Raw genomic sequence first — 26,399 nt, 5'->3', positions numbered from 1 at the left:
ACGCCGGCTCTTGCAAAGGACCTGACACAGACATAGCTGCCGGCGCGCACACCTGTTCAAAAATTACTTTCGGTAAAAATTCATTTGATTTTTTTTTTCTAAAACTTTTTAACGAAAAATGTTTAAAGGTCCGGATAAAAAGGTATTGGGGTCCGGACCTGGACCCCGGTCCGCCAGTTGGGGACCCCTGCTCTATAGAATCCCCACTTCTGAATGGAGGGTTTTCACGACACGTCATCAATCTGGAAGTCGGCCATTTTGGAGGCACAGAACATAAACAATGCCATTGAGCTGAACGGGCTCGCATATTTGGCTGATTATTTCTGCTGAAAAATGGTCGAGTTTTGGTCTGTACTAATCGGTCGCATCGGGGAAAATACCTTTCGAGTTCTATCTGCCAAAAGTTAAAGAGAAGAGTGCAAAAAAATGATGAAAGAAGGCGTTTGTGGTTGAGAGAGGCACAGCATCAGCTCATCAGTCACGTGTAAATTAGCTACCCAGATAGCAAACTGACGTGGAAACATGACATCGAAACAACGTTGATCTGACATTGTTTTGCTCATCGAATTAACGTTGAACCAACGTCAGACGCGTCATTCTTTTAAAACTAACGGAAAATCAACGTTGTTTCAACGTTATGAAAGCAAACCAATTTTCGTTTTTCATTTAGCTTTGAAGAATGCCGCGTCTGACGTTGGTTCAACGTTAATTCGATGAGTAAAATCAACGTTGTTTCGATGTCATGAGAGACGTCGTTTCCACGTTGATTCAATGTCAGTTTGCTGTCTGGGCTAAGCTTTGACTATGGCTAAAATGTTAACGTATTAACTATGGCTACAATCGCAACGTTTCCCAACGGCATCGTTGGCCAACAATGATCGCAATTTCCATTGAACTCTATCGTTAACGACGAAACTTGCGACCATGTTTGGCTTTGCCGCCCAGAATGTGACGTCGGTGAAAACCCTCTATAGACAATATTGTGTTTCTTCTGAGTGTGTGTGTGTTTGAGAGTGTGTGTGACAGAGAAAGAGACTAACTCTAACTCTGGAACTCTGTCACTTCACCTGTGACTGAGCCGTCACTCTAAGCATGATGGGATAGCCGGTCCTCCAGAGACGCTCAGGCTCTCACAGTGTTAGCAGGACAGCCACTCCTCGGGTCAAAGTCTCGTCGTAAACCCGGTTACTCATTCAGACCCTGCTTAACACACACCAGCTCTGCGCTTTCACAACTTATTCATGAGAGTTATGAAGAGTTATGGTCACTATGGTCTTCTTTACATGGCCTTAATGGAAACAATTTTAAAATAATGTTTTAAAACATATTCCAATTAAATAATTCCTATTTAAAAATGTAACTATTAGTAATGGTCTCTATATTTACATATTTTAAATAAATAAATAAACATAAAAAATTAATTCCGATAATTAGTAATGGAATCATTTTAATATTTACATATTTAATTCCTGTCTGTTTATTGACACTCTTAAATGTGTTATTAATTAATTTATTTACGGTATTTGTTTAGTTATCAGCTTCACTCGTCTTTAATGTTAAAAGAAGGACGTTGCGTCCAAGGCGTGTGATATATCTCATTATTCGACCGTATAGTTCCTGCGAGACCTTTTCTTGTCCTCCTGCAAGTGTCCGAAGACAACGGCGAAAGAGAAACGGCGGATGAAGGTCTTCAGGAGCGACGGGAACAAAAGCCACTGTATCGTTAACTCACGCTGCGCGAGTCTGATGGGTCGGGTTACTGGTTCTGCGCGGGATATGAGTGTGTGTCTGTGTGTGTGTGTGTGTGTGCGCACGGGACTTGTCCCTGTGTGTGTCCCTGTGTGTGCGAGTGAATTTGTCTGTGAGTGGGTGTTTGAGAGTGTGTGTGAGTGTATATGAGTGGGTGTAAATGAGTGTATGTGTGTGTATTTGAGTGTATATATGAGTGTATGAAAAAATATATTTTCAAAAAACATGTTTTCATCTAAATCTGTGAGAAAATCTAAACAAGTTTTGTTTTGAAACCTGATCTTAGTGAGCGTGTGTTCGGCTGCAGTACCAAACGTTTCCACTAGAGGAAATCCGTCTCCCATTCATTTCCAATGAGAGGAACACAAGCGTGACTATTTTTTCAGGCAGTGGCGGTTCTGCTTTGAATTACACCCAGGGCGAGACCCCCTTCGAGCGCCCCCCTGAAAAAAAAAATACTTTGCATATTATAGGCTACTGTAAAAACTCATAATTAAAGTTGATTTTAGTTGATCATTATGAAAAGTATTAAATAATATAGAATATAGTGACCAAAATGATCACAGAATCTTGTTCAAAAAGCCTAATACACAGTGTCAATTCACCAAGTTAATAACATTATAGATTTGTTTTAAAGGAGTGTCTTTCATCTTACCTACTAAACTTTTAAAAAGGTTAACACAAAAAAAGGTTTTATATAAAGATAAACCTCATATTTCAGCATTTAAATCATCTCTATAAAAAGAATGAGTCAATAAAGATACATTCCTGACATTTATAATGCACAGCTTATCTTTTATTATTAATAGTAAAATTCGTACCAATTTTCCCATGGCTGTCGTTGCTATAGAAACCATGCACTCATTACACTGCGCTCTCCAATGACAAAGAAGTTTTAGTAGCTAATGTATTTCCACCACAGAAAAACGCTTGCTGTAGCTCTGGTAAAAGATTTATTTACGGAGAAGAGAAAAAACACCAGTGTTTGGGTGCACGTGCACTCCCATACTGAAAAGTTTATGAGCGCGCTTCCCATGTGCCTATTTGAAACATAGAGGATTTGAAATAACGATCACGAGCGCGCAAAAGACGCGATACGTGAACTAATCAGGAGATCCCCTTGATCCCCTCGCTTTTGCTCATGGCACCTTCTCAGCAAGTAGGGCGCCATTGCCAATAATTGAATCGAAATGATAAAAAATAGAAAAACTTCGCGGCACAGAGGATTTTTTTTAACTGCTCGTGCCGCCCCCCACGTGACATGAAGAAATTCCGACTGCCCGGTTCGCCCGTGCCTAGAACCGCTACTGTTTTCAGCACCATCTAACCTGTTTGAATCATGTCCATGACTTGTTTTGTGTGTTCACACAGCTAGTGCCAAAACCTTCACCAAGTTTCAGACATTTATATTATAAAATATATATAAAAGAAAATGTACAAATTTTCGGTCAAAAGTGATAAAAAGCCGATAACTCATGCATATGATCTGCTTCCTGCACAGCCCAAGCCGACAAAGGGCCGTATGCGGATCCACTGCCTGGAGAACGTGGACAAAGCCCTGCAGTTCCTCAAGGAGCAGCGCGTGCACCTGGAAAACATGGGGTCACATGACATCGTGGACGGGAACCACCGGCTCACGCTCGGACTCATCTGGACCATCATCCTCCGCTTCCAGGTACACACAATCACAACGCCATTAATATTATAAATGTGTAAACTATTATTTTTATCATTTTTGTCACACTTTCTGTAGCACTGTACTCTTAGATGTATTATTTATTTATATTTACTTAAACCATTTTTTTTATTATTTATTGGGATTTTTGTTTAAATTTATTTAGAACATATTAACATATTCGTTAGGATGTTTTATATATATAAATATATATATATATATATTATATATTTATTTAAACACATTTGTGTTTGATATTTTAAATTAAAAAAATGTAAAATATATTTTAATATGTTTTATTTATTTGTGTATTCATTTATATTTATATATTTTTCATTTATTTAATTTTTAAAAAATATTTGTATTTATTTGTGTATTCATTTATATTTACATATTATTCATTTATTTTATATATATATATATATATTATAATATTTTTGTATATATTTTAGTTAATTTTTATTTATTTGTTTAAAAAGAAATTATCACGTTTTTATTACTTTAATACACCTTTTCCCTACTACACACTATATATAACACTGTACTTACTCTTAGATGTATTATTTATTTTTAGTTGTATATTTATTTATTTACTTGAACCCTTTTTTATTATTTATTGGAATGTTTTTATTTGAACTAAACAAAAATATTTTGTTTTATTTTATTAAGGTGTGTTATATATTGATTTATATATTATTCATTTATTTAAACACATTTTTATTATAGATTTTAATATATTTTAACAGATTTTTATATATTTATATAAAAAATATTGAGTTTCTATTATTTTATTAAAAAATCCTACTCACTGTAACATAATTACATAGTCACTTAAACCATTTTTTGTTGAAATCATTTATTTATTTATTATAAAGAAAAATATTTAGTTTTCCACTCATTATAGTACTGTAATGTTAGATGTATTATTTATTTACTTGAACGCATTTTTATTTATTTATTTTATTTAAATCTTTCCCAGACCAGTCAGTTTTAAAACCCTTAATAGCATTTTGATTTTCCTCACATTATGGCTAAATAAAAGCCCGAAACATCCATCATGTTGTGTTATCGTCTGTGTGACAGATCCAAGACATCAGTGTGGAGACGGAGGACAATAAAGAGAAACGCTCGGCCAAGGACGCTCTTCTTCTGTGGTGTCAGATGAAGACCGCAGGGTGGGTGAAGATCCAGAACAAAGACTTCAAAACTGGCGTTCTTGATATCTGACCGTTCTCGTTTGTCTCGTTCTTCACAGATATCCCAACGTCAACATCCACAACTTCACCACCAGCTGGCGCGACGGCATGGCGTTCAACGCCCTCATTCACAAACACAGGTACCAGATTCAGCAGAGGTGTACAGAGGAGCTGAAAACCATACTCGTGTAAAAGTTTAAATCCTCACAGTGAAAATGAGTCCGTTACAAGTTAAAAGTCACCGATTTCAACACGACTCGAGTAAAAGTCTGAGAGTATCTGATTTTAACAGTACTTAAGTATTTAACTCATGTTTCATGCAGGGTCAAACATGCACTAGTCCTAAGAGACATGCCAGTGAAAATAAGAAACAAAACATGAGACATTTTCTCAAATCAAAATAAAACTGAACTCCTAAATATTACAATAAATAAAGGTGGACACAACAGACTCAAGTCTCAGTTAAAAGTGCACCAAAAGGCCATACGTAAACCAATATCCTTTAGAAAGCTCTCATTAATATACAGGTGAAACTCCAAAAATTACAATATCATGCAAAATTTATAATTTTGATGATTATGGCTTCTTATGAAAACCCCAAATTCAAAATCTCAGAAAATTCGAATATTACATGAAATCAATAAAAAAAAAAAACGGATTCTAAATGCAGAAATGTCGGCCCTCTGAAAAGTATAATCATGCATATGTGTATAGTTATATATACTAAATATATTAGTTTCACTTTTTAATTTGGATTACTGAAATACATGAACTTTTGCACATTATTCTAATTTTTCGAGTTTTGTATTTGAAGTAAGTAGCCAAAACGATGTATAAGTACAGTATCTAATTACATTTACAATACTTTACAGCTCACCTGCATCAAAAGCTTAGTTTTGTTTTGTAATGGTAATATTCATAATATCTCAATGCCTCTGATCTTCCCAGGCCAGACCTGATTGATTTCGACAAACTGAAGAAGTCCAACGCTCACTACAACCTGCAGAACGCCTTCAACCTGGCGGAGCAACACCTGGGACTCACCAAACTCCTGGACCCCGAAGGTAAAGCCTGTCCAGTTCATGACCCCTTTGAGATAGTCAGAGTCTTCAGTGCTTTGTGCAACGGTCTGATTTAGATGTCTACCTGCTATATCTGAGCCATAGTCAAAGTCTGTCTTTGTGAAGACACTAGCATGATGGCTAGTGCCTAGATCTATCCGGTGCGAACGCCCTCTGGTCAAACACACACTCACGCTCTTTCTTTTTGTGCAGATATCAGTGTAGACCATCCAGATGAGAAGTCCGTCATCACTTACGTCGTCACATACTACCATTATTTCTCCAAGATGAAGGCCTTGAAGGTGGAGGGCAAGCGTATCGGAAAGGTCTGAGTCTTCAAAACACGTAAACTACTTCTAGAAGGTTCTCCGCTTTCTGTCAAAGGACATTTCAGAGACACGATTTCAGTCATTAATGTGTGCTATTTATCCATTTGTTGATAAATATAAGATGTTCTTATTAAAATTAAATGCTTTAATTAAAAAAAAGTATAAAAGATATATAGTAGTTAAATAAATCCATTCCTATTTAAAATGTAACTGTTAGTAATGGCGTCATCTTAATATTTACATATTTAATTGCATTTGTATTTTTAATTACTTTTAATCGATTTAATTGCATTTTGCATGTACTATTTATTCATTTGCTTTGTTTATTTATCAGTTTTGAAATGAAAGATTCCTATTAAAATTAAAATAATTAAATACATTCATATTTGAGATGTAATGGCGTCATCTTAATATTCACATCATTTTTGTTGGTCTTACATCTGTTTATTAACTGATTATTTCAGTCTTGTGTGTGCTATTTATTTATTTGTTTATTTTGTATTGTAAGCAGCAGTAAAGTTGCAAGTTTAAATATTACTATTAAAATAAAAACAATTTAAATATAAACATAATAAGTAATAATATTTTATAATATTTAATAATAATAATTTAAATAATATAATACATAACTACGTAGCTTAAATGTAACCATTAGCAATGGCGTCATTAATATTTACATACTTAATTACAATTGGTTTCTATCTGACATCTGTTTTACGGTCTGAACTGGTTTAGTTTCGACCATTTATTTATTTTCAACCGTTTATAGCCACATGTGATACTGATAAAGTGGCATTTTACGTACAACCTTAGCTGTAACTTTAACTCTGGTGCATTGCGACTTTTATTTCCATCAGGCAATGCAAAACTACTTTATTAAAACTGGTTTGTGTTTACTAGGTGCTCGACAACGCCATCGAGACTGAGAAGATGATCGAGAAATATGAATCTCTGGCGTCTGATCTGCTGGAGTGGATTGAACAAACCATCATCATCCTCAACAATCGAAAGTTTGCAAACTCACTGGTGGGAGTCCAGCAGCAGCTCCAGGCCTTCAACACCTACAGGACCGTGGAGAAACCACCCAAGTGAGTGTTTAAACACACAGTGGGGATGTAACAATATTTACTGTCACAATATATCGCAATATAAAAATGCAACAATATATGTTATATAGAGAGTTCAGTGTCTTGAGTTCAGTATTGTATCGTGAGTTCAGTATCGTATCGTGAGTTCAGTATCATGTCGTGAGTTCAGTATTGTGTCGTGAGTTCAGTATCGTATCGTGAGTTCAGTATGGTAATGTGAGTTCAGTATCGTATTGTGAGTTCAGTATCGTATCGTGAGTTCAGTATTGTATCGTGAGTTCAGTATCATGTCGTGAGTTCAGTATCGTATCGTGAGTTCAGTATTGTGAGTTCAGTATCGTGTCGTGAGTTCAGTATCGTGTCGTGAGTTCAGTATTGTATCGTGAGTTCAGTATCGTATCGTGAGTTCAGTATGGTAATGTGAGTTCAGTATCGTATTGTGAGTTCAGTATCGTATCGTGAGTTCAGTATTGTATCGTGAGTTCAGTATCGTATCATGATCATGATATTGTATCGTGAGTTCAGTATCGTGAGTTCAGTATCATGATATGTATCGAATCGTGACACAAGGGTATCGTTACACCGCTAACATACAGCAGAACATATCAATACTAGAATGATCTGAATTTTATTCTCCACTCTCTCTCTCTCTCTCTCCACAGATTCACTGAGAAGGGAAACCTGGAGGTGCTTCTGTTTACTATCCAGAGCAAGATGAGGGCTAATAACCAGAAGGTGTACATGCCACGCGAGGGCAAACTCATCTCAGACATCAACAAGGTGAAATTACCTCAGATTTACCTTCGAAACCGCACGTATTCCTTCAGTCTGAACCGCCCGATACTCTGCAGAAACCTCAGTGTTTCTCTCCTGCTTTCCAGCACAAATATCTAAACATACATTTACTTGAGATGCTAATACATACTTGAGATGCTAAAACATGCATTTACTTGAGATACAAATATCTGCCAGTGGCATCAGAAAAATAAAATGATTTTAAAGTGAGAACAGGATTATTTGTTTGACACTCCATCGGCAGATATTCACAAATAGGTCGGAAAACTGCAATACCCATAATGCACCGGGCATGGCCACGCCCACCGTCTGCTATAGGTCGAAACAGTCGGGTTCCTGAAGTAAAAAATACATTGGTTTTCTCTGTAGGGAAATCGATTTAGAATGATTACTCTTTAAAGTCTTAAAGCATTAAAAAATAAACCTTTAAAGACAGACGACGAGCTACGAGGTTGTTAATCGATGCTATCTGCTTCTGTTAAAGCCGTTAGCCCACATTATTTTGGCTTATTTTTTTAATTATCGTGTTTAACAGCAGAGTTCCTGGTGAAAAACTGCATTACCCATGATGCTGTACAGAACATTGCTTCATGGGATTGTAGTTCTTTCCTTTACTAAAACTACAAATCAGTTTGTAGTGTTGTGGTTCTCGTTGCTGATTGGCTTTGGTTCATGGCTTATACATTTTATACGATGTGTTATTGTTACTGTAGTCCGTTTTGCATAACTATGGTACAACCAGGGCTTGACATTAACACCCGCCAACCCGGGTGTATTTCAGCGTTGGCGTGTGTCATTCCTATTTGCCACTTTGGCAGCTCGAATTTTATATAAAATAGATTTTTTCAATTGTAGTATTTTAAAAAGGCATCTGAAATAATAAACTAAGTGCAATCTATTGTTGGCAGTAAAGCATCAGATGTCTCCTCACTAGAATCTGAACGCTGATGTGTTGATGTGATGTTGCAGGCGTGGGAGCGTCTGGAGAAGGCCGAGCACGAGCGTGAGTTAGCGTTGAGGACCGAGCTGATCCGACAGGAGAAACTGGAGCAACTCGCCAGACGCTTCGACCGCAAGGCCGCCATGAGGGAGACCTGGCTGAGCGAGAACCAGCGCCTCGTGTCACAGGTTCAGTCCTATAAACACACACACACACACACACATGCGCTTCGTCCTTCATGGCGCTGTGCAATGTTATTCCAGCACTGATTTACCATGATTTTGTGCCCCCTGGTGGTGAAAGAGTTTATTTTATATTTATACATTGACATTTTATTTTTATATTTCTGAACTGGGCTATGATATTAAGATATTCAATTATAATTTTTTTTAAACAAATGTTTATTTATATTATTATGTTATTACTTGTTGTACATTTATATTATTATTTATATTTTTGTAATGAAAATAAAGGCTAATTTTTGTAATGTGTAATATATGAATGTGTATATATATATATATATGAAAAATATTGTTTACTTATATTTTTGTATTTATTGTGAATTGTGTTCTTATTATACATTTTTATTTATTTTAATGAAAACAAATAAATAAAAATAAAATTCTACTATATTTTTGAACTATTAAGATTATAATCTGTTTAATAAACAATGTTTAGTTATATTTTAATATTTATTATGATTTATTATTATATTTTATTACTTATTTTACATTTATATTATTATTTATATATATTTTTGTTTTACAAAAATTAATGGCTAAATTATCATTTAAAAATATATAATAAAAATGTAAATGTTAATTTTCATAATATTGTATAAATGCATTATATATGTACATATATATCTTTTGTTGTTAAAAAAATAGTTTATTTATATTTCCAATTCATTTCAATTCTACTCAATGAAAACGAGTGTTTTTTCTTAACGTTCCTGTTTGTTTTCTGCAGGATAATTTCGGATTCGACCTGCAGGCGGTCGAGGCGGCGACTAAAAAGCACGAGGCGATCGAGACGGACATCGCGGCGTACGAGGAGCGCGTACAGGCGGTGGTGTCCGTGGCCAGAGAGCTGGAGGCGGAGAACTACCACGACATCAAGCGCATCGCGGCGCGCAAAGACAACGTCCTGCGGCTGTGGGAGTATCTCCTGGAGCTGCTCAAAGCCCGTCGGCAGAGGCTGGAGATGAACCTCGGCCTGCAGCGCGTCTTCCAGGAGATGCTCTACATCATGGACTGGATGGATGAAATGAAGGTCAGAGGAATGTAAAATTATAAACTCGAAAAACTAGAATATCCTGCTAAAGTTCATTTATTTCACTAATTCAACTTAAAAGGTGAAACTAATTTATTATATAGACTCATTACATGCAAAGTGAGATATTATTTGTTATAATTTTGATGATTACAGCTTATGAAAACCTTTTCATAATTTTGACTTTGTGGTTTTCATAAGCTGTATAATCATCAAAATTAAAACAAATAAAGGCTTAAAAATATCTCACTTTGCATGTATCGAGTCTATATAATATATTAGTTTCACCTTTTAAGTTGAATTACTGAAATAAATGAACTTTTGCACCATATTCTATTTTTTCGAGTTTCACCTGTATATTCTAGGGTTGGTTTCATTGTTCAGTGTAATAATTATATATATGTATGATATTTCATCCTCACCTTCAGGTAAACTTTTCATATATAGGTTAAAGTGGATTATATTTGAAAACTGCAAAAAAAAGCTTTTGTTATTTAGTATTTTGGTTTTGTTCAAAAAGAAATTCTCAAATCAAGATGCATTTACTAGATTTTCATAAGATATTATGTCCTGTTTTCTGAGGAAATTAATCAAAATAAAGTGAGTTGATGCCTAAAATGACCCCAATGGGGTCAGAAAAATGATCTTGATTCAAACAGAAACATCATTATTTTTCTCACCCCATTGGCAGATCATTTTGCGCAAAAACTCACTTTATTTGGATTAATTCCGCCAGAAAACAAGACTTAAAATCTTCTGTGATTTCACAATTTTAGTAAATGCCTCTTAATTTGAGAAATGTTTGATATTTGGACTGGAAACGAGACAAAAACACTATATATTTTAACTGGATTATATTTGAAAACTGCAAAAAATGCTTTCTCAGTATTTTTGTCTTGTTTGCGATCTTGATAACGTGGCGCTGCGCTTGCTGGTCATCTCCTGATGGTGGTGTGTGTCCCCTCAGATGCTGCTGCTGTCCCAGGATTACGGGAAGCACCTGCTGGGGGTGGAGGACCTCCTGCAGAAACACGCGCTGGTGGAGGCCGACATCGGCATTCAGGCCGACCGCGTCAGAGCCGTCAACGCCAACGCTCAGAGGTTCGCCGTGGACGAGGAGGGTAAGAACACTTCTGAAGAACAAGTCATTTGGTTTAGTGTCTTTATGCCATCAGGAACTGACCATAGTGTGACGGATGTTTTTTATATAATGCATAATATTCATACGTAGAAATCAATTTATACATACAGGTGAAACTGGAAAAATGAGAATATTGTGCAAAAGTTAAAAACTTAAAAGGTGAAACTAATATATTATATAGACTTATTACATGCAAAGTGAGATATTTCAAGCCTTTATTTGTTATAATTTTGATGATTATACAGCTTATGAAAACCCCAAAGTCAAAATTAGAATATTGTGAAAAGGTTTTCATAAACTGTAAGCCATAAATTATAACAAATAAAGGCTTGAAATATCTCACTTTGCATGTAATGCATAATATTCAAACGTAAAAATCAATTTATACATATTCTATTGACATTTTTATTCACATTTATGCTTTTAGCAGACGCTTTTAATCCAAAGGGATTTACAAAAGATATGACTTTTTTTTTCTTTTTTTTTTTTTTTAAATAAAATCCTATTATTTCAGAATAAAATAAAAATAGGGAGTCCAGGTCCAGTCCAGACAGCTCATTTATTATAGTGGGAGAAAAATATTTTTGTGAGTTTATGATTCATTAGTGATTCCTGGTGACGTTTTTGGGTCCAGATCGGGTTTTGCAAGGTTCCCACGGTGATTGAAAACCTGGAAATAAAGGGAATTTAAGAACTGATTTCTAGGCCAGGAAAAATCAGGGAAATGTGATAAATTGTAGAGGTCTGGGTATGCTCTAAATAGAGTTAAATCATCATTTGAGCCACAAGCAAATCTCAGCACACTTTATTCCCATGATCCACTTTAGACATTTTACTAACTATAACACAACACATGTCAACAAACTCTCATTATAGCATTAGTAGTTTAAAGGGTTAGTTCACCCAAAAATGAAAATTCTGTCAGTATTTACTCACCCTCATGTTGTTCCAAACCTCTATGTGTTTATTTGTTCTGCTGAACACAAAGGAAGATATCTGGAAGAATGTTTTAATCAAACAGATCTCATTCCCCATTGACTACCATAGTAGGAAAAAATAAATACTCTGGTAGTTAATGGGGAATGAGATCTGTTGGATTAAAACATTCTTCTAGATATCTTCCTTTGTGTTCAGAAGAAGTAAATACTGACAGAATTTTCATTTTTGGGTGAACTAACCCTTTAAGTTTGGGTTAGTAGAATAAGTTTACATACTTGAAAAGTTACTTATAGTTAATAGAAAGTATAAAGTTCAACATTGAAATAGTGTCACCCTTGTTTGTATGCACACACACACACACACACACACACACACACATATATATATATATATATATATATATATATATAATAAAATTGATTTTATATCTTTTTAATTCCAGGATTTGTAACTGACATCAGTATTCTTCTTTATCTTTTATTATATATATATATATTTCAGATATTTTTTTGTGCATTACTCAGTCTATTTAGTTTTATTAATTATTATGTCAGTTTTAGTCTTTTTAATGCTTCAACTTACACTTAATTTAGTTGCCAAAGCATCATTTCCTTTTTAAAGTTAAGTTTTTAATCTAAAAAAAAGACATAATCATCAAAATTATAACAAATAAAGGCTTGAAATATCTCACTTTGCTTGTAATGAGTCTATATAATACGTATATTAGTTTCACCTTTTAGGTTGAATTACTGAAATAAATGAACTTTTGCACCATATTCTCATTTTTCGAGGTTCACCTGTACTAATAAAGCTGACTTGACCTTCTCTCTATCCCTCTTCAGGCTACAAACCCTGTGACCCTCAGGTCATCCGAGACCGCGTGTCCCACATGGAGTTCTGCTACCAGGAGCTGACCCAGTTAGCATCCGAGCGTCGCGCACGCCTCGAAGAATCCCGCCGTTTGTGGAAGTTCTTCTGGGAGATGGCCGAGGAAGAGGGTTGGATCCGGGAGAAAGAGCAGATCCTGTCCTCAGACGACTGTGGGAAGGATTTAACCGGCGCCGTCCGCCTATTGAGTCAACACCGCGCTCTGGAAGACGAGATGAGCGGCCGCTCGGGACACCTCCAGAACACGGTCCGCGAGGGCCAAACGATGGCCGACGCCGGGCATTTCGGCGAAGCTAAGATCCGCGAGCGCATCGCGGATGTTCAAGCGCAATGGGCCGCTCTGGAGCAGCTAGCGTTGGTGAGGAAAACCCGTTTGGAAGAAGCTTGTAGCCTTCACCAGTTCCAGGTGGACGCCGACGACGTGGACGCCTGGACTTTGGACGCGCTTCGGATCGTCTCCGCCTCAGATGTCGGCCATGATGAGTTTTCAACTCAAGCTTTGGTTAGGAAACACAAAGACGCGTCGACCGAGGTTGCTAGTTATCGTCCGGTGATCGACGCGCTCCACGAACAGGCTCAGGCTCTTCCTCCCGAGTATGCGAAGGCGGAGAACGTTAGCGAGCGGCTAGCGGGCATCGAGGAACGCTATAAAGAGGTTTCGGAGTTGACCCGGCTGAGGAAACAGGCCTTGCAAGACGCCCTGGCGCTCTATAAGATGTTCAGCGAGGCGGATGCGTGTGAACTCTGGATCGATGAGAAAGAGCAGTGGCTCAACAGCATGGAGATCCCAGAGAAGCTGGAGGACCTGGAGGTCATTCAGCACAGGTGAGAGGTCAAGTCTGTAGGCCCTATCGTACAGATTTCATTTTTACATCCTGCGCCACGTTGTTTAAATAGCAAATGCATTTGCACCTATTTGTGCGCTCTTGGGCTGCCGTCCTGAAAACGAGGTGTGTGTTCAGGCGTATTGTTGGACTGTTGCTATTTTGAGGAATTGAAATAGACTGAGCCATTAACCAACAAAAACATGGTCTAAAGTCAATGGCACAGTATTTCTTTGATTGGACTCTGATTGGTTTATTGCACGTTATGCCCAAAACACACCCATTACTCATAAATAAACCGTTTACTCATTAAAAGAATTGAGACGACCCTTTTAGACCATGCACCGGGAGCGTCGACCATTTGTCCCGTCGCTAAAATAGCAAAAGAGCATTCAGACATGCACTAAGTGTTTGCGCTTTGCTAACCATGTGCTTAGATCGTTAAAATAGGGGTCATTCAGGGGTCATTCGGTCTCTCAGACAAGACAGATCATTCAAATGCTATTCAGTTGCTAGTATAGGATGACGATACGCAGATGATTGTGTGATGATGAACATGATTTCTTTACGTTCCAGGTTTGAGAGTCTGGAGCCTGAAATGAATAACCAGGCCTCACGTGTGGCAGTGGTCAATCAGATCGCGAGGCAGCTGATACACAACGGACACCCGAGCGAGAAAGACATCAAAACCCAACAAGACAAGCTCAACACCAGGCAAGTCATGGCACTTTCTGATCTGAGTTCTGTGTAGAAATATAGTTATATATACTAAATATATTTATATCATGGTCTGGGAGAATACTCGATTCTGATTGGCTGATTGGGTGTCCAATAGACGACACCTAGTAAAGGAGTTCTGGTGAAACTGGCTATTTAACGTTCGAAATTAATAAATGCGTTGGCGACATCAGCTGTGAGTAACCATAGCAACAGGCAGCCAAAGTATCCGTTTACAATTTATTGTAATAGCTTGTTAGCCGTTATACTACGCCTACCTGTGTGTATTAATTATAGGTAAAAAATTAAACCAAAAGTGTAACACCCATGGCTAGTGTTACATTTTGGTGATGCCGAGCAGTGGTTTCAGTGGCTCGCCAATGTATTGGATTTCTCCAATACATAAAATAAGTAAGCTTGACCACTTCTTGTGGGGAGAAGAATTTATTGAAGGTTTGTAGTGTAGCAGTCCTTCAGCAGCGATGTTATCATGTCACCCTTCAACAATCTTAACCCAATGTTCTGTCTGTGGGACAGAACTTTATAAAGAAGATTATGGGCTACAAACAATAGAAACCTGTTAGGACCTCCCACAGGAGATGCTAATCCACTCTGAGCAATGCTGAGTCTTTGTCATTCACACCAATCAGTTTCTGTGGGCCATACATCTGAATGGGCCATTCATCTGTATGGGCCATTTGACACACACCTTTGCAGACACCGACAGAGTGGATTAATTATGATACACGTCACAATGTAAATGAATCTGATAACTGAAAATACAAAATCTATCACTAGACAAGCCTAACTTACATGAAAACAAAATAAGTTTCTGGCTCGTAAGTTAGCTAAACTAAAAAGTTTGCTAGGCCAAAAAGACCGTTAATCAGGTGATTAAAAAAAATTAAAAAAGGCAGTTAAAATGGGTTTGTGTTAACGCCGTAAATAACGCGTTAAACTGACAGCCCTAGCAAAAACCCATTCAAAAAACCATAGACATTAGGACACGGGAAGCGGAAGTGCTAAAATGCTAACTCACTTCCGCGTTTTGGCCTACAAAGTGACATAGCTTCGGCACTCTATTGTCAGGTGTTAATGGCGGAGGTGCTCACGCCTCGTCATCGTCCATTAATACCTGACAATGGACACCTAGTCGGGCATTAAGGCCGTGTGTCCACCAAAGCGTTTTTAGCCAGCTGAAAACGCCCGACGCTCTGCTGAAGACGTCGTGCTTTGGGCGCTTGAGAGCGTTTTGGCAGCGCAGCGTTTTTTCCGTTGAGACGTTTCGTTGCTATGATACAGAATATCCGCAGCAGTTTGAATGTTGACAGTTGGTCGGTGTGGTATTAGTCCCGCCCCTCCTCCACTGTGATTGGATGGCTGGGTAAAAAGTGACAGTGATGAGCGCTGCGTTTTACCCAAAGTTGAACATTTTTCAACTCCCAGCGACCAGTAAAAATGCCGGGCGCTCTGCGCTTCAGCGTGAAAAAAACGCTCAGTGCCTCGTCACGCTCATGGCGTTTAAAAAACGCGGCGCTCTCATTGAAAACAATTGAAAACATACGCCAGGCGCGTGGAAAAACGCTTTGGTGGACACACGGCCTAACCCTTACTAGTTTCACCTTTTAATTTGAATTACTGAAATAGATTAACTTTTGCACGATATTCAAATTTTTCGAGTTTCGCCTGTAAATGTACCTTGTTTTGAAAATTTCAGATATTTGTAGTGGAAAACAAGGCTTTGTATTGCAGTGCGTGTGTTTAAACGCAGCCTGATGCTAATCCGCAGGTGGAGTCAGTTCCGCGACCTCGTGGACCTGAAGAAAGAGTCCCTGAACTCCGCCTTGGGCGTGCAGAACTACCACCTCGACTGCAACGAGACCAAATCCTGGATCCGCGAGAAGACAAAAGTCATCGAGTCCACTCAAGAGCTGGGAAACGACCTGACAGGTGTAATGGCACTGCAGCGCAAACTCACCGGCATGGAGCGCGACCTGGCCGCCATCGAAGCCAAACTGGGAGATCTCCGCGGCGAAGCGGATCGTTTGGCCGGAGAACATCCCGACCAGGCCAAAGCCATAACAGGACGACTAGCGGAAATCACCTCGGTTTGGGAAGAGATGAAAGAAACTCTTCGAAACCGAGAGGAATCGCTTGGGGAAGCCAGTAAACTCCAGCAGTTCCTTCGCGAGCTGGACGATTTCCAGTCTTGGCTTTCCCGCACGCAAACGGCCATCGCGTCCGAAGACATGCCGAACACGCTAGCCGAGGCGGAGAAGCTTCTCGCTCAACATGAAGGCATCAAGAATGAGATTAACAACTATGAAGAGGACTATCAGAAGATGCGAGACATGGGTGAGATGGTGACGCAGGGACAGACGGACGCCCAGTACATGTTCCTGAGGCAGAGGCTCCAGGCTCTGGACACCGGCTGGAACGAGCTTCACAAGATGTGGGAGAACCGGCAGAACCTTCTGTCACAGTCTCACGCCTACCAGATCTTCCTCAGAGACACCAAACAAGCCGAGGCCTTCCTCAACAACCAGGTGATTTGGTCAGACACCACTGAATGTTTTCAATGTGAAAGGCTAAAAGACTAACATTTTTATGCATCAAACTCGGATCAGACCTTCAGACTGTTGTGACTTATTGATCTATTTATATATTTATCTATCTATGAATCTATGTATGTATATCTATCTATCGATCTGTATCTATCTATCCATCCGTTATTCCATCTATCTATCTGTTGTTCTATCTATCTATCCATCCATCCGTCGTTCCATCCATCCATCTATCTATCTATCTATCTATCTATCTATCTATCTATCTATCTATCTATCTATCTATCTATCTATCTATCTATCTATCTATCTATCTATCGTTCCGTCTGTCTGTCTATCTATCTATCCATCCGTCGTTCCATCCATCCATCCATCCATCCATCCATCCATCCATCTATCTATCTATCTATCTATCTATCTATCTATCTATCTATCTATCTATCTATCTATCTATCTATCTATCTATCTATCTATCTATCTATCTATCTATCTATCTATCCATCTGTCGTTCCATCCATCCATCCATCCATCCATCCATCCATCCATCCATCCATCCATCTATCTATCTATCTATCTATCTATCTATCTATCTATCTATCTATCTATCTATCTATCTATCTATCTATCTATCTATCTATCTATCTATCTATCTATCTATCTATCTGTCGTTCCGTCTGTCTGTCTATCTATCCATCCGTCGTTCCATCCATCCGTCGTTCCATCCATCCATCCATCCATCTATCTATCTATCTATCTATCTATCTATCTATCTATCTATCTATCTATCTATCTATCTATCTATCTATCTATCTATCTATCTATCTATCTATCTATCTATCTATCTATCTATCTATCTATCTATCTGTCGTTCCGTCTGTCTGTCTATCTATCTATCCATCCGTCGTTCCATCCATCCATCCATCCATCCATCCATCCATCTATCTATCTATCTATCTATCTATCTATCTATCTATCTATCTATCTATCTATCTATCTATCTATCTATCTATCTATCTATCTATCTATCTATCTATCTATCTATCTATCTATCATCTATCTATCTATCTATCTATCTATCTATCTATCTATCTATCTATCTATCTATCTATCTATCTATCTATCTATCTATCCATCCGTCGTTCCATCCATCCATCCATCCATCCATCCATCCATCCATCCATCTATCTATCTATCTATCTATCTATCTATCTATCTATCTATCTATCTATCTATCTATCTATCTATCTATCTATCTATCTATCTATCTATCTATCTATCTATCTATCCATCCGTCGTTCCATCCATCCATCCATCCATCCATCTATCTATCTATCTATCTATCTATCTATCTATCTATCTATCTATCTATCTATCTATCTATCTATCTATCTATCTATCTATCTATCTATCTATCTATCTATCTATCTATCTATCTGTCGTTCCGTCTATCTGTCTATCTATCTATCCATCCGTCGTTCCATCCATCCATCCATCCATCCATCCATCCATCCATCCATCCATCCATCCATCCATCCATCTATCTATCTATCTATCTATCTATCTATCTATCTATCTATCTATCTATCTATCTATCTATCTATCTATCTATCTATCTATCTATCTATCTATCTATCTATCTGTCTATCCATCTGTCGTTCCGTCTGTCTGTCTGTCTATCTATCTATCCATCTGTCTATCTATCTATCCATCCATCCATCCATCCATCCATCCATCCATCCATCCATCCATCCATCCATCCATCCATCCATCCATCCATCCATCCATCCATCCATCCATCCATCTATCTATCTATCTATCTATCTATCTATCTATCTATCTATCTCATCAGGTTTTCTCAAGCCACCATCAAAGTTTGTCCTGATGATATTTGATGTAGTTCTGCCGTGTATCTTCCTGTAGGAGTATGTTCTGGCCCATACGGAGATGCCCACCACCCTGGAAGGGGCGGAAGCTGCCATTAAGAAACAGGAGGACTTCATGACCACCATGGACGCCAATGAAGACAAGATCAACAGTGTGGTGGAGGCCGGCAGGAGACTGGCCAGCGATGGAAACGTCAATGCCGACCGCATCCAGGAGAGAGCAACCTCCATCGACGACCGGTAACGGGCCTTAACCCTGGTTCAGGATTTTGTGTGTGTGTGTGTGTGTGTGAGAGCGCCCTCTGGTGTTCAGATGGAAATATGGTGTGTGTGTGTGAGCGCCCTCTCGAGTTCAGATGGATATGTGGTGTGTGTGTCTGTGTGTGAGTGCCCTCTGGTGTTCAGGTGGGTTAATGTGTGTGTTAGACGCCCTCTAGTGTTCAGATGAAGCATTTATTACGATTAGCCTCTGCACTGGAAAACTGCGCATAAAATAGTCACAGCCTTTGCCAAATGGGTTGCGGCTTCATTGTGATTAACTGTGCTGCCCTAATAGGAATTGTAGATAAAAGGGTAGGACTGATCTTCGACCTTTGACCTGCAGGCATAAGAAGAACCGTGAGGCAGCTGTGGAGCTACTCATGAGATTGAAGGACAACAGAGACCTGCAGAAGTTCTTGCAGGACTGCCAGGAGGTGAGCTTAAATATTAAACAACGCCCAGAGAAATACATCTTAACTAAACCAACTTCAACCTACTTTACCCACTTCAGAAGACTGGCAATTAATGGACAAGATGGAGGGAATTTGTGGACCAAGAGAATTAGTAATTATAAAATAGATGTCATCATAAATTATTGTTATATGTACGTGTGTGTGTGTGTGTGTTTTCTCTTCAGTGGCAACTCTTTTTGTTTGGGTCCGTTGCCATAACAAATTCATTGTGAAAGTCAAAGGAAGTCAGCTGGATTAAACGCATCCTCCATGACTCCTGTAAAGAAAAATAATAAAAGCCGTACATGTTAATTTGACGTCTTTACGCCCTCTGTGTAGCTGTCCCTGTGGATCAATGAGAAGATGTTGACAGCACAGGACATGTCCTACGATGAAGCTCGAAACCTGCACAGCAAATGGCTCAAACATCAGGCCTTCATGGCCGAACTGCAGTCCAACAAAGAATGGCTGGACAAAATCGAGAAGGTCAGTTACCAATGCGTTTCACCTTATGTCATTAAATGTGCTGATTTTTGTTCAATTTTAATAAGAGTTTGTGCATTTATCTCACTAAATCATTTTTGTAGGGATGCACCGATATGAACATTTTGGCCGATACCGATAATGATAATTCTTTATATTTGAAAGCCGATAACCGATATATCGGTAATCTAATTTTTATATAATTTTTGAAAGCCTGATTTCAAAAACAAAAGTCTCACAATTAAAATCAGTTCCCTAACACAATTATAATGTTCTCATTATAATTTCATGTAGCCGATACGACAGCACATTTTGCGCTTAACTATATTTTCCTTTTTGATTCCAATCATATTTCAAGCTATTAAGATCAATCATGTTGAACAGTGCTCATCTTAAGTGTCTCAGGTGTCAAGTGTTGAAGGAAATAATTTATTATTTCTCAGCTTTAATATATCAGCCAAATTTTATTATCGGGCTGATAACGATAACATAAAAATGAACAAATATCGGCCGATACCGATATGGTGGCCGATATATCGTGCATCCCTACATTTTTGATATTTTTTTTACTAGTGTAGTTAATTTACTTTAGTTAATTAATGTAAGTGAGGAGAGCAAAATAAAGTAAACTGACATATTACAGCCAATAATTCTTCATACAGTGACTACCAATGACATTTATTAAAATATGGGACTAAAAATCATTCAGACACTTTGAGCTGATCATGTTTTGCTGAAGTGTTTCTCTTTAAATTTAAACTGGTATTATCTGATTGTGTAGTTAAATTTAACAGCTGACAGATATTCAATAATTCATGTGTGAGAGTCCAACAGAAGGACGGACAAAACCAGTCAAATATTGTCATATTTCATCTCCATTTTCTAAACTATAGCGAATAATCTGAGAAAATAACCCTCAACCAAACCCTAACCCTATGTAGTTGCTTAATATTACTCAGTACTTGAATATATAACAATGACACCTTAAAATAAAGTGTGATCAAATATCATCTGTCTGTGTGCAGGAAGAAAAATAAAATTAAATCCTTTACTACACAAAGTCCTTGAAGACATCATGCATTCCATATCTCTTCCATATTGATTAATTGTGTGTTAATATTTGAGGTAATTATCATGTGTGTGTGTGTGTGTGCAGGATGGGAAGCAGCTGGTCTCGGAGAAGCCGGAGACAGAGGCTGTAGTGAAGGAGAAGTTGGCGGCGCTGCAGAAGATGTGGACCGAACTGGAAACCACGACTCAGACTAAAGCCCAGTGTCTGTTCGACGCCAACAAGGCCGAACTCTTCACTCAGAGCTGTGCTGATCTGGACAAATGGCTGGTGGGTCTGGAGGGTCAGATCCAGTCGGACGACTACGGCAAAGACCTGACCAGCGTCAGCATCCTTCTCAAGAAACAACAGGTCTGAAATTACTGCATTTAATCAAATTTTCAGAAATCAAGACCCGTTCCCAACAAGGACGATAACTGTAGTAGATAATTGTATCCCTTAAAACTCACCAAAATGACATATTTAAATGATTTTCCTTGCTTCATGCCTTAAAATATCTTGAATGTAACTCGACACCCTCTCCTCATTTAGTATGCATGGCTCTATGAATATGCTAATGAGCCTCACCTCAGCTCAGATCCACTGGTTGACGATCACACGTTGATCTGATTGGTTACAAGGTCGTTTGTGACGTCAGAAACTGTTTTTGAGACTGAGAGTGCAGTTTTAAGGAGGAAATACTCAGCAATGCTGTCCACTTATGAACTTACACATGGTTTAAGCGTATTAAAAACACCACACACACACACACAAACAACATTAAAAGCTGGATTTTAATGTTAATTAGTTAATGACAAAAGTGTTTTACAATACAACATGAACATATTAAGTAGATTGTACTTATTTTTCAATGTAAGTACTAGAGCCAAACCGATATATCGGCAGACCGATATTATCGGCCGATATTAGGCATTTTCCAAACTATCGGTATCGGCAGTTATAATGGCCGATAAATGAATATTTCAAAAATAAAATAAAAACAGACAAAACACGCTTGAACCATGTCATGAGTGTTGGAGTTGTATAGTTTGTCCACCAGAGGGCACTCTACACCGTCCCTGTTGGCAACACTCCTTGAGTTGGTCATTGCTTGAATAACAATTAAAAGAACATCCCCATCAGTTCTCTTAACACAAATAAGCATGACAAAATTTGTGACTATCATGTCCAGTTTCAAATAAATAAATAAAATATCGGCCGATATATCGGATTTTAAAACCCAAAAATATTTGTATCGGTATCGGCCTTCAAAATCCTTTATCGGTCGGGCTCTAGTAAGTACCTATTATAAAGTGCGGCTGAAATGATGTTTGTTGTTCCAGATCTTGGAGAACCAGGTGGCGGTGCGTCAGAGAGAGGTGGAGGAGCTTCAGTCTCAAGCTCACGTTCTGAGACAAGAAGGAAAAGACACGGACGAGGTGGATGGACGTCGGGTGGAGGTGGAGCAGAAGTTCAAGGAGTTGCTGGATCCGCTGTTGAAGAGGAAGAACTTCCTCATGGCCTCGCGCGAGATCCACCAGTTTAACCGCGACGTGGAGGACGAGATTGTACGTGTGCTTTAAAATAGGGGAGACACTATACAATCAGGTTCATTAGTTAACTACATTCGTTAGCATGAACTGATAATGACCTGCACTTATACAGCGTTTACAGGTGAAACTGGAAAAATTAGAATATTGTGCAAAAGTTCATTTATTTCAGTACAGGTGAAACTAATATATTATATAGACTCATTACATGCAAAGTGAGATATTTCAAGCCTTTATTTGTTATAATTAAAGAAATATCTCACTTTGCATGTAATGAGTCTATATAATGTATTAGTTTCCGCTTTTAAGTTGAATTACTGAAATAAATGAATTTTTGCACCATATTCAAATTTTCCAGTTTCACCTGAATTAATCTTTGTTTATGTTAATCTCAACATTTAAAATCTTGTCAACATTTGTTAATGCACTGTGAACTAACATGAATAAACAATGAACAGCTGGATTTTTAACAATGATTAACAAAAACAGTAACAAATTTGCTCATGGTTAGTTTTTAGTTTGTTAGTTTTAACTAGTGTTAACTAATGAACCTTATTGTAAAGTGTCTCCAGAGTCTGTGTGTGATTGTTGACCTGCTCTAACGGAGAGTTTCTCGACAGCTTTGGGTTGAGGAGAGGATGCCTATCGCGACGTCAACAGACCATGGCAACAATTTACAGACGGTTCAGCTTCTCATCAAGAAGAACCAGGTAATGAGTTTTGTTTAATTGCTATTGACTAACAATCACACACACATTCAAATAGCAGTTCTGGAGCAACTCAAAACACACTTTACACCTGCCTGAACTTACGATACGATATTGTAGCATTACTCAAAGACATACAATAAAAAGTTGACAAAAAACTGTTGATTAAAATGCTAAATATGGTGTGCGTGAATTAATAATCTTGGACTTGTGCTGGAAACCCAATACAGGACAATAGACACACCAGAATAACAATATTCATGATTCTGAAGATGAAAACAGAATTATTTTAGATGAATATGCTTGAACTCTGTCACTGACTAGATATATAAAAAATAGTGTAGTAGAGCCAGACCGATTTATCGGCAGGCTGATATTATTAGGCATTTTCCAAACTATCGGTATCGGCAGTTATAATGGCCGATAAATGAATATTTCAAAACTAAAATAAAAACGGACAAAACACGCTTCGAGTGTTAGAGTTGTATAATTTTTCCACCAGAGGGCACTACACCGCTCCTGTTGGCAACACTACTGATCCAGGTTGCAGGTAACTTATAAGGCAATGTAGGGACTAATTATTAAATATTTTGATGTTCCTCTGTTCTGTTGTGACAAGTTTCTTTTGCATTATCATATTATTATTTTAGTTAAGACTCATAAATAAATACAAATAACTAATGTTAGGGAAATCTGTTAATGTTTTGTTGTGCGCTTCTGGAAAAAAAATTGTTTAAAATATCGGCCGATATATCGGATTTTAAAACCAACAAATATTTGTATCGGTATCGGCCTTCAAAATCCTTTATTATAGAGTATCCTTTATTATATAGTATCGATTATATATTATTATATAGTATTTATATTATAGAGTATCCTTTATAATCCTTTATTATATAGCCGGTCGGGCTCTATAATGTAGGAAACTTGTACTGGTAACATCAGACATTTGGTATTATCAGGACCAACAAACATTCCCCCATTATATTCACCATTATACTAGTTTAATGTAGTACTGACACCAAAAACTTTGTAAACTTGATTTTTTTTTCTCACATTGTAATTTTTATTTTGGGTGAACTATCCACAATACATATTGTCACTGTTGCGTTTTCCTATTGTCTGCATCTGTATTGTTAAAAGCGCTATATAAATGAAGGGGACTTGACTATTCGATATGTTGTGACACATTGATGTGTTGTTACAGACACTACAGAAGGAGATCCAGGGCCACCAGCCCCGCTGTGATGATATATTCGAGCGCAGCCAGAGTATCCTGAAGGCCGACAGCCCGAACGTGGAGTCGATCCGGACCCGTCTGTCGGACCTGCAGGAGCTGTGGAGTCTGATCATGCAGGAGACGGAGAAGCGGCACTCCAGACTCGAGGAGGCGCACAAAGCTCAGCAGTATTACTTCGACGCCGCCGAAGCCGAAGCCTGGATGAGCGAGCAGGAGCTCTACATGATGTCTGAGGAGAAGGCCAAGGTTTGTGCAAGATCTATGCTCTCGGGAATGTGAATGTGATCTGGATAGGACAGATGAGTAGTGTGTGTGTGGAAATGTGCACTGAGATATTTTGGCGTCTCGTTGTTGTTCTCAGGATGAGCAGAGTTCAGTGGCCATGCTGAAGAAACACCAGATCCTGGAGCAGGCGGTGGAGGACTACGCTGAGACCGTGCACCAACTGTCCAAGACCAGCCGAGGCCTGGTGGCCGCCAACCACCCCGAGAGGTCAGGAGCGCTTTATTGCTATTATTAAGAAGAAAACCTCTTGAGATGCGACATCTCAGTGGCGAGGGGACCTCAGGGAAAACATACTTCACACACATACTGGAATAATTTGAATATGGTGCAAAAGATAATTTCAGTAATTCAACTTAAAAGGTGAAACTAATATATTATATAGACTCATTACGTGCAAAGTGAGATATTTCAAGCCTTTATTTGTTATGATTGTGTGATTATGCATTACAGCTTATGATTCAAGTCAAAATTAGAATATTGTGAAAAGGTTTTCATAATCTGTAAGACATAATCATCACAATTATAACAAATAAAGGCTTGAAATATCTAATTTTGCATCTATATAATATATTAATTTCACCTTTTAAGTTGAATTACTGAAATAAATTAACTTTTGTACCATATTCTAACTTATCCAGTTTCACCTGTACACCGTCTCCATCTTTACACCGCTGGCTCAATTAATATCATATGCTGAACATCTCTGAATATTGTCCTGAAATGACCCTGTGTGTGTGTCGTAGTGAGAGGATCGGCATGCGCCAGTCACAGGTGGACAAGCTTTACGCTGGACTGAAGGACCTATCAGAAGAGAGGAGAGGGAAACTCGAGGAAAGGTTTCGGCTGTTCACGCTGAACCGAGAAGTGGACGATCTGGAGCAGTGGATCGCAGAGAGAGAAGTAGTGGCTGGATCTCACGAGCTCGGACAGGACTACGAACACGTCACCGTGAGTCCCGATCCCAGCATCTCTATGTCCAGAATATTCTTGCAGTTAATAAAAAAAAAAAAACTCGAAAAATTTGAAAATCGTGCAAAAGTTCATTTATTTCAGTAATTCAACTTAAAAGGTGAAACTAATGTATTATATAGACTCAAAATTTGTTATAATTTTGAATAATTATGACTTTCAGCTTATGAAAACCTTTTACAATTGGGGGACTTTGTGGTTTTCATAAGATGTAAGCCATAATCATAACAAATTATAACAAATAAAGGCTTGAAATATCTCGCTTTGCATCTAATGAGTCTATATAATATATTAGTTCCACCTTTTAATTTGAATTACTGTAATACATGAACTTTTGAAAATC

General features: G+C 38.1%; 1 protein-coding gene across 3 annotated transcripts in view; it reads left to right on the top strand.

Annotated features, from left to right (window-relative positions):
* Positions 1–26,399, top strand: part of sptbn1 (spectrin, beta, non-erythrocytic 1) — a 90,585-nt gene that overhangs the window by 50,406 nt on the left and 13,780 nt on the right. For all 3 annotated transcript variants that reach the window (XM_039674184.2, XM_039674185.2, XM_039674186.2), the window contains 22 exons: positions 3,251–3,424; positions 4,508–4,599; positions 4,680–4,760; positions 5,569–5,684; positions 5,895–6,007; positions 6,911–7,098; positions 7,761–7,878; positions 8,863–9,021; positions 9,803–10,105; positions 11,073–11,226; positions 13,028–13,898; positions 14,474–14,611; positions 16,404–17,160; positions 19,099–19,301; positions 19,666–19,756; positions 20,114–20,260; positions 21,414–21,677; positions 22,649–22,873; positions 23,476–23,565; positions 24,770–25,048; positions 25,164–25,294; positions 25,831–26,035. In XM_039674184.2, coding sequence (XP_039530118.2) covers positions 3,251–3,424; positions 4,508–4,599; positions 4,680–4,760; positions 5,569–5,684; positions 5,895–6,007; positions 6,911–7,098; positions 7,761–7,878; positions 8,863–9,021; positions 9,803–10,105; positions 11,073–11,226; positions 13,028–13,898; positions 14,474–14,611; positions 16,404–17,160; positions 19,099–19,301; positions 19,666–19,756; positions 20,114–20,260; positions 21,414–21,677; positions 22,649–22,873; positions 23,476–23,565; positions 24,770–25,048; positions 25,164–25,294; positions 25,831–26,035 — 4,899 coding nt within the window. The remainder of the gene's footprint in view (positions 1–3,250; positions 3,425–4,507; positions 4,600–4,679; positions 4,761–5,568; positions 5,685–5,894; positions 6,008–6,910; positions 7,099–7,760; positions 7,879–8,862; positions 9,022–9,802; positions 10,106–11,072; positions 11,227–13,027; positions 13,899–14,473; positions 14,612–16,403; positions 17,161–19,098; positions 19,302–19,665; positions 19,757–20,113; positions 20,261–21,413; positions 21,678–22,648; positions 22,874–23,475; positions 23,566–24,769; positions 25,049–25,163; positions 25,295–25,830; positions 26,036–26,399) is intronic.

The sequence above is a fragment of the Pimephales promelas genome, chromosome 21, assembly GCF_988280905.1.
Source record: "Pimephales promelas chromosome 21, fPimPro1.hap1.1, whole genome shotgun sequence".
In the NCBI taxonomy this organism is placed as follows: Eukaryota; Metazoa; Chordata; class Actinopteri; order Cypriniformes; family Leuciscidae; genus Pimephales; species Pimephales promelas.
Note: the sequence above shows the minus strand (reverse complement) of the source record. Positions and strands in the feature narration are given on the sequence as shown.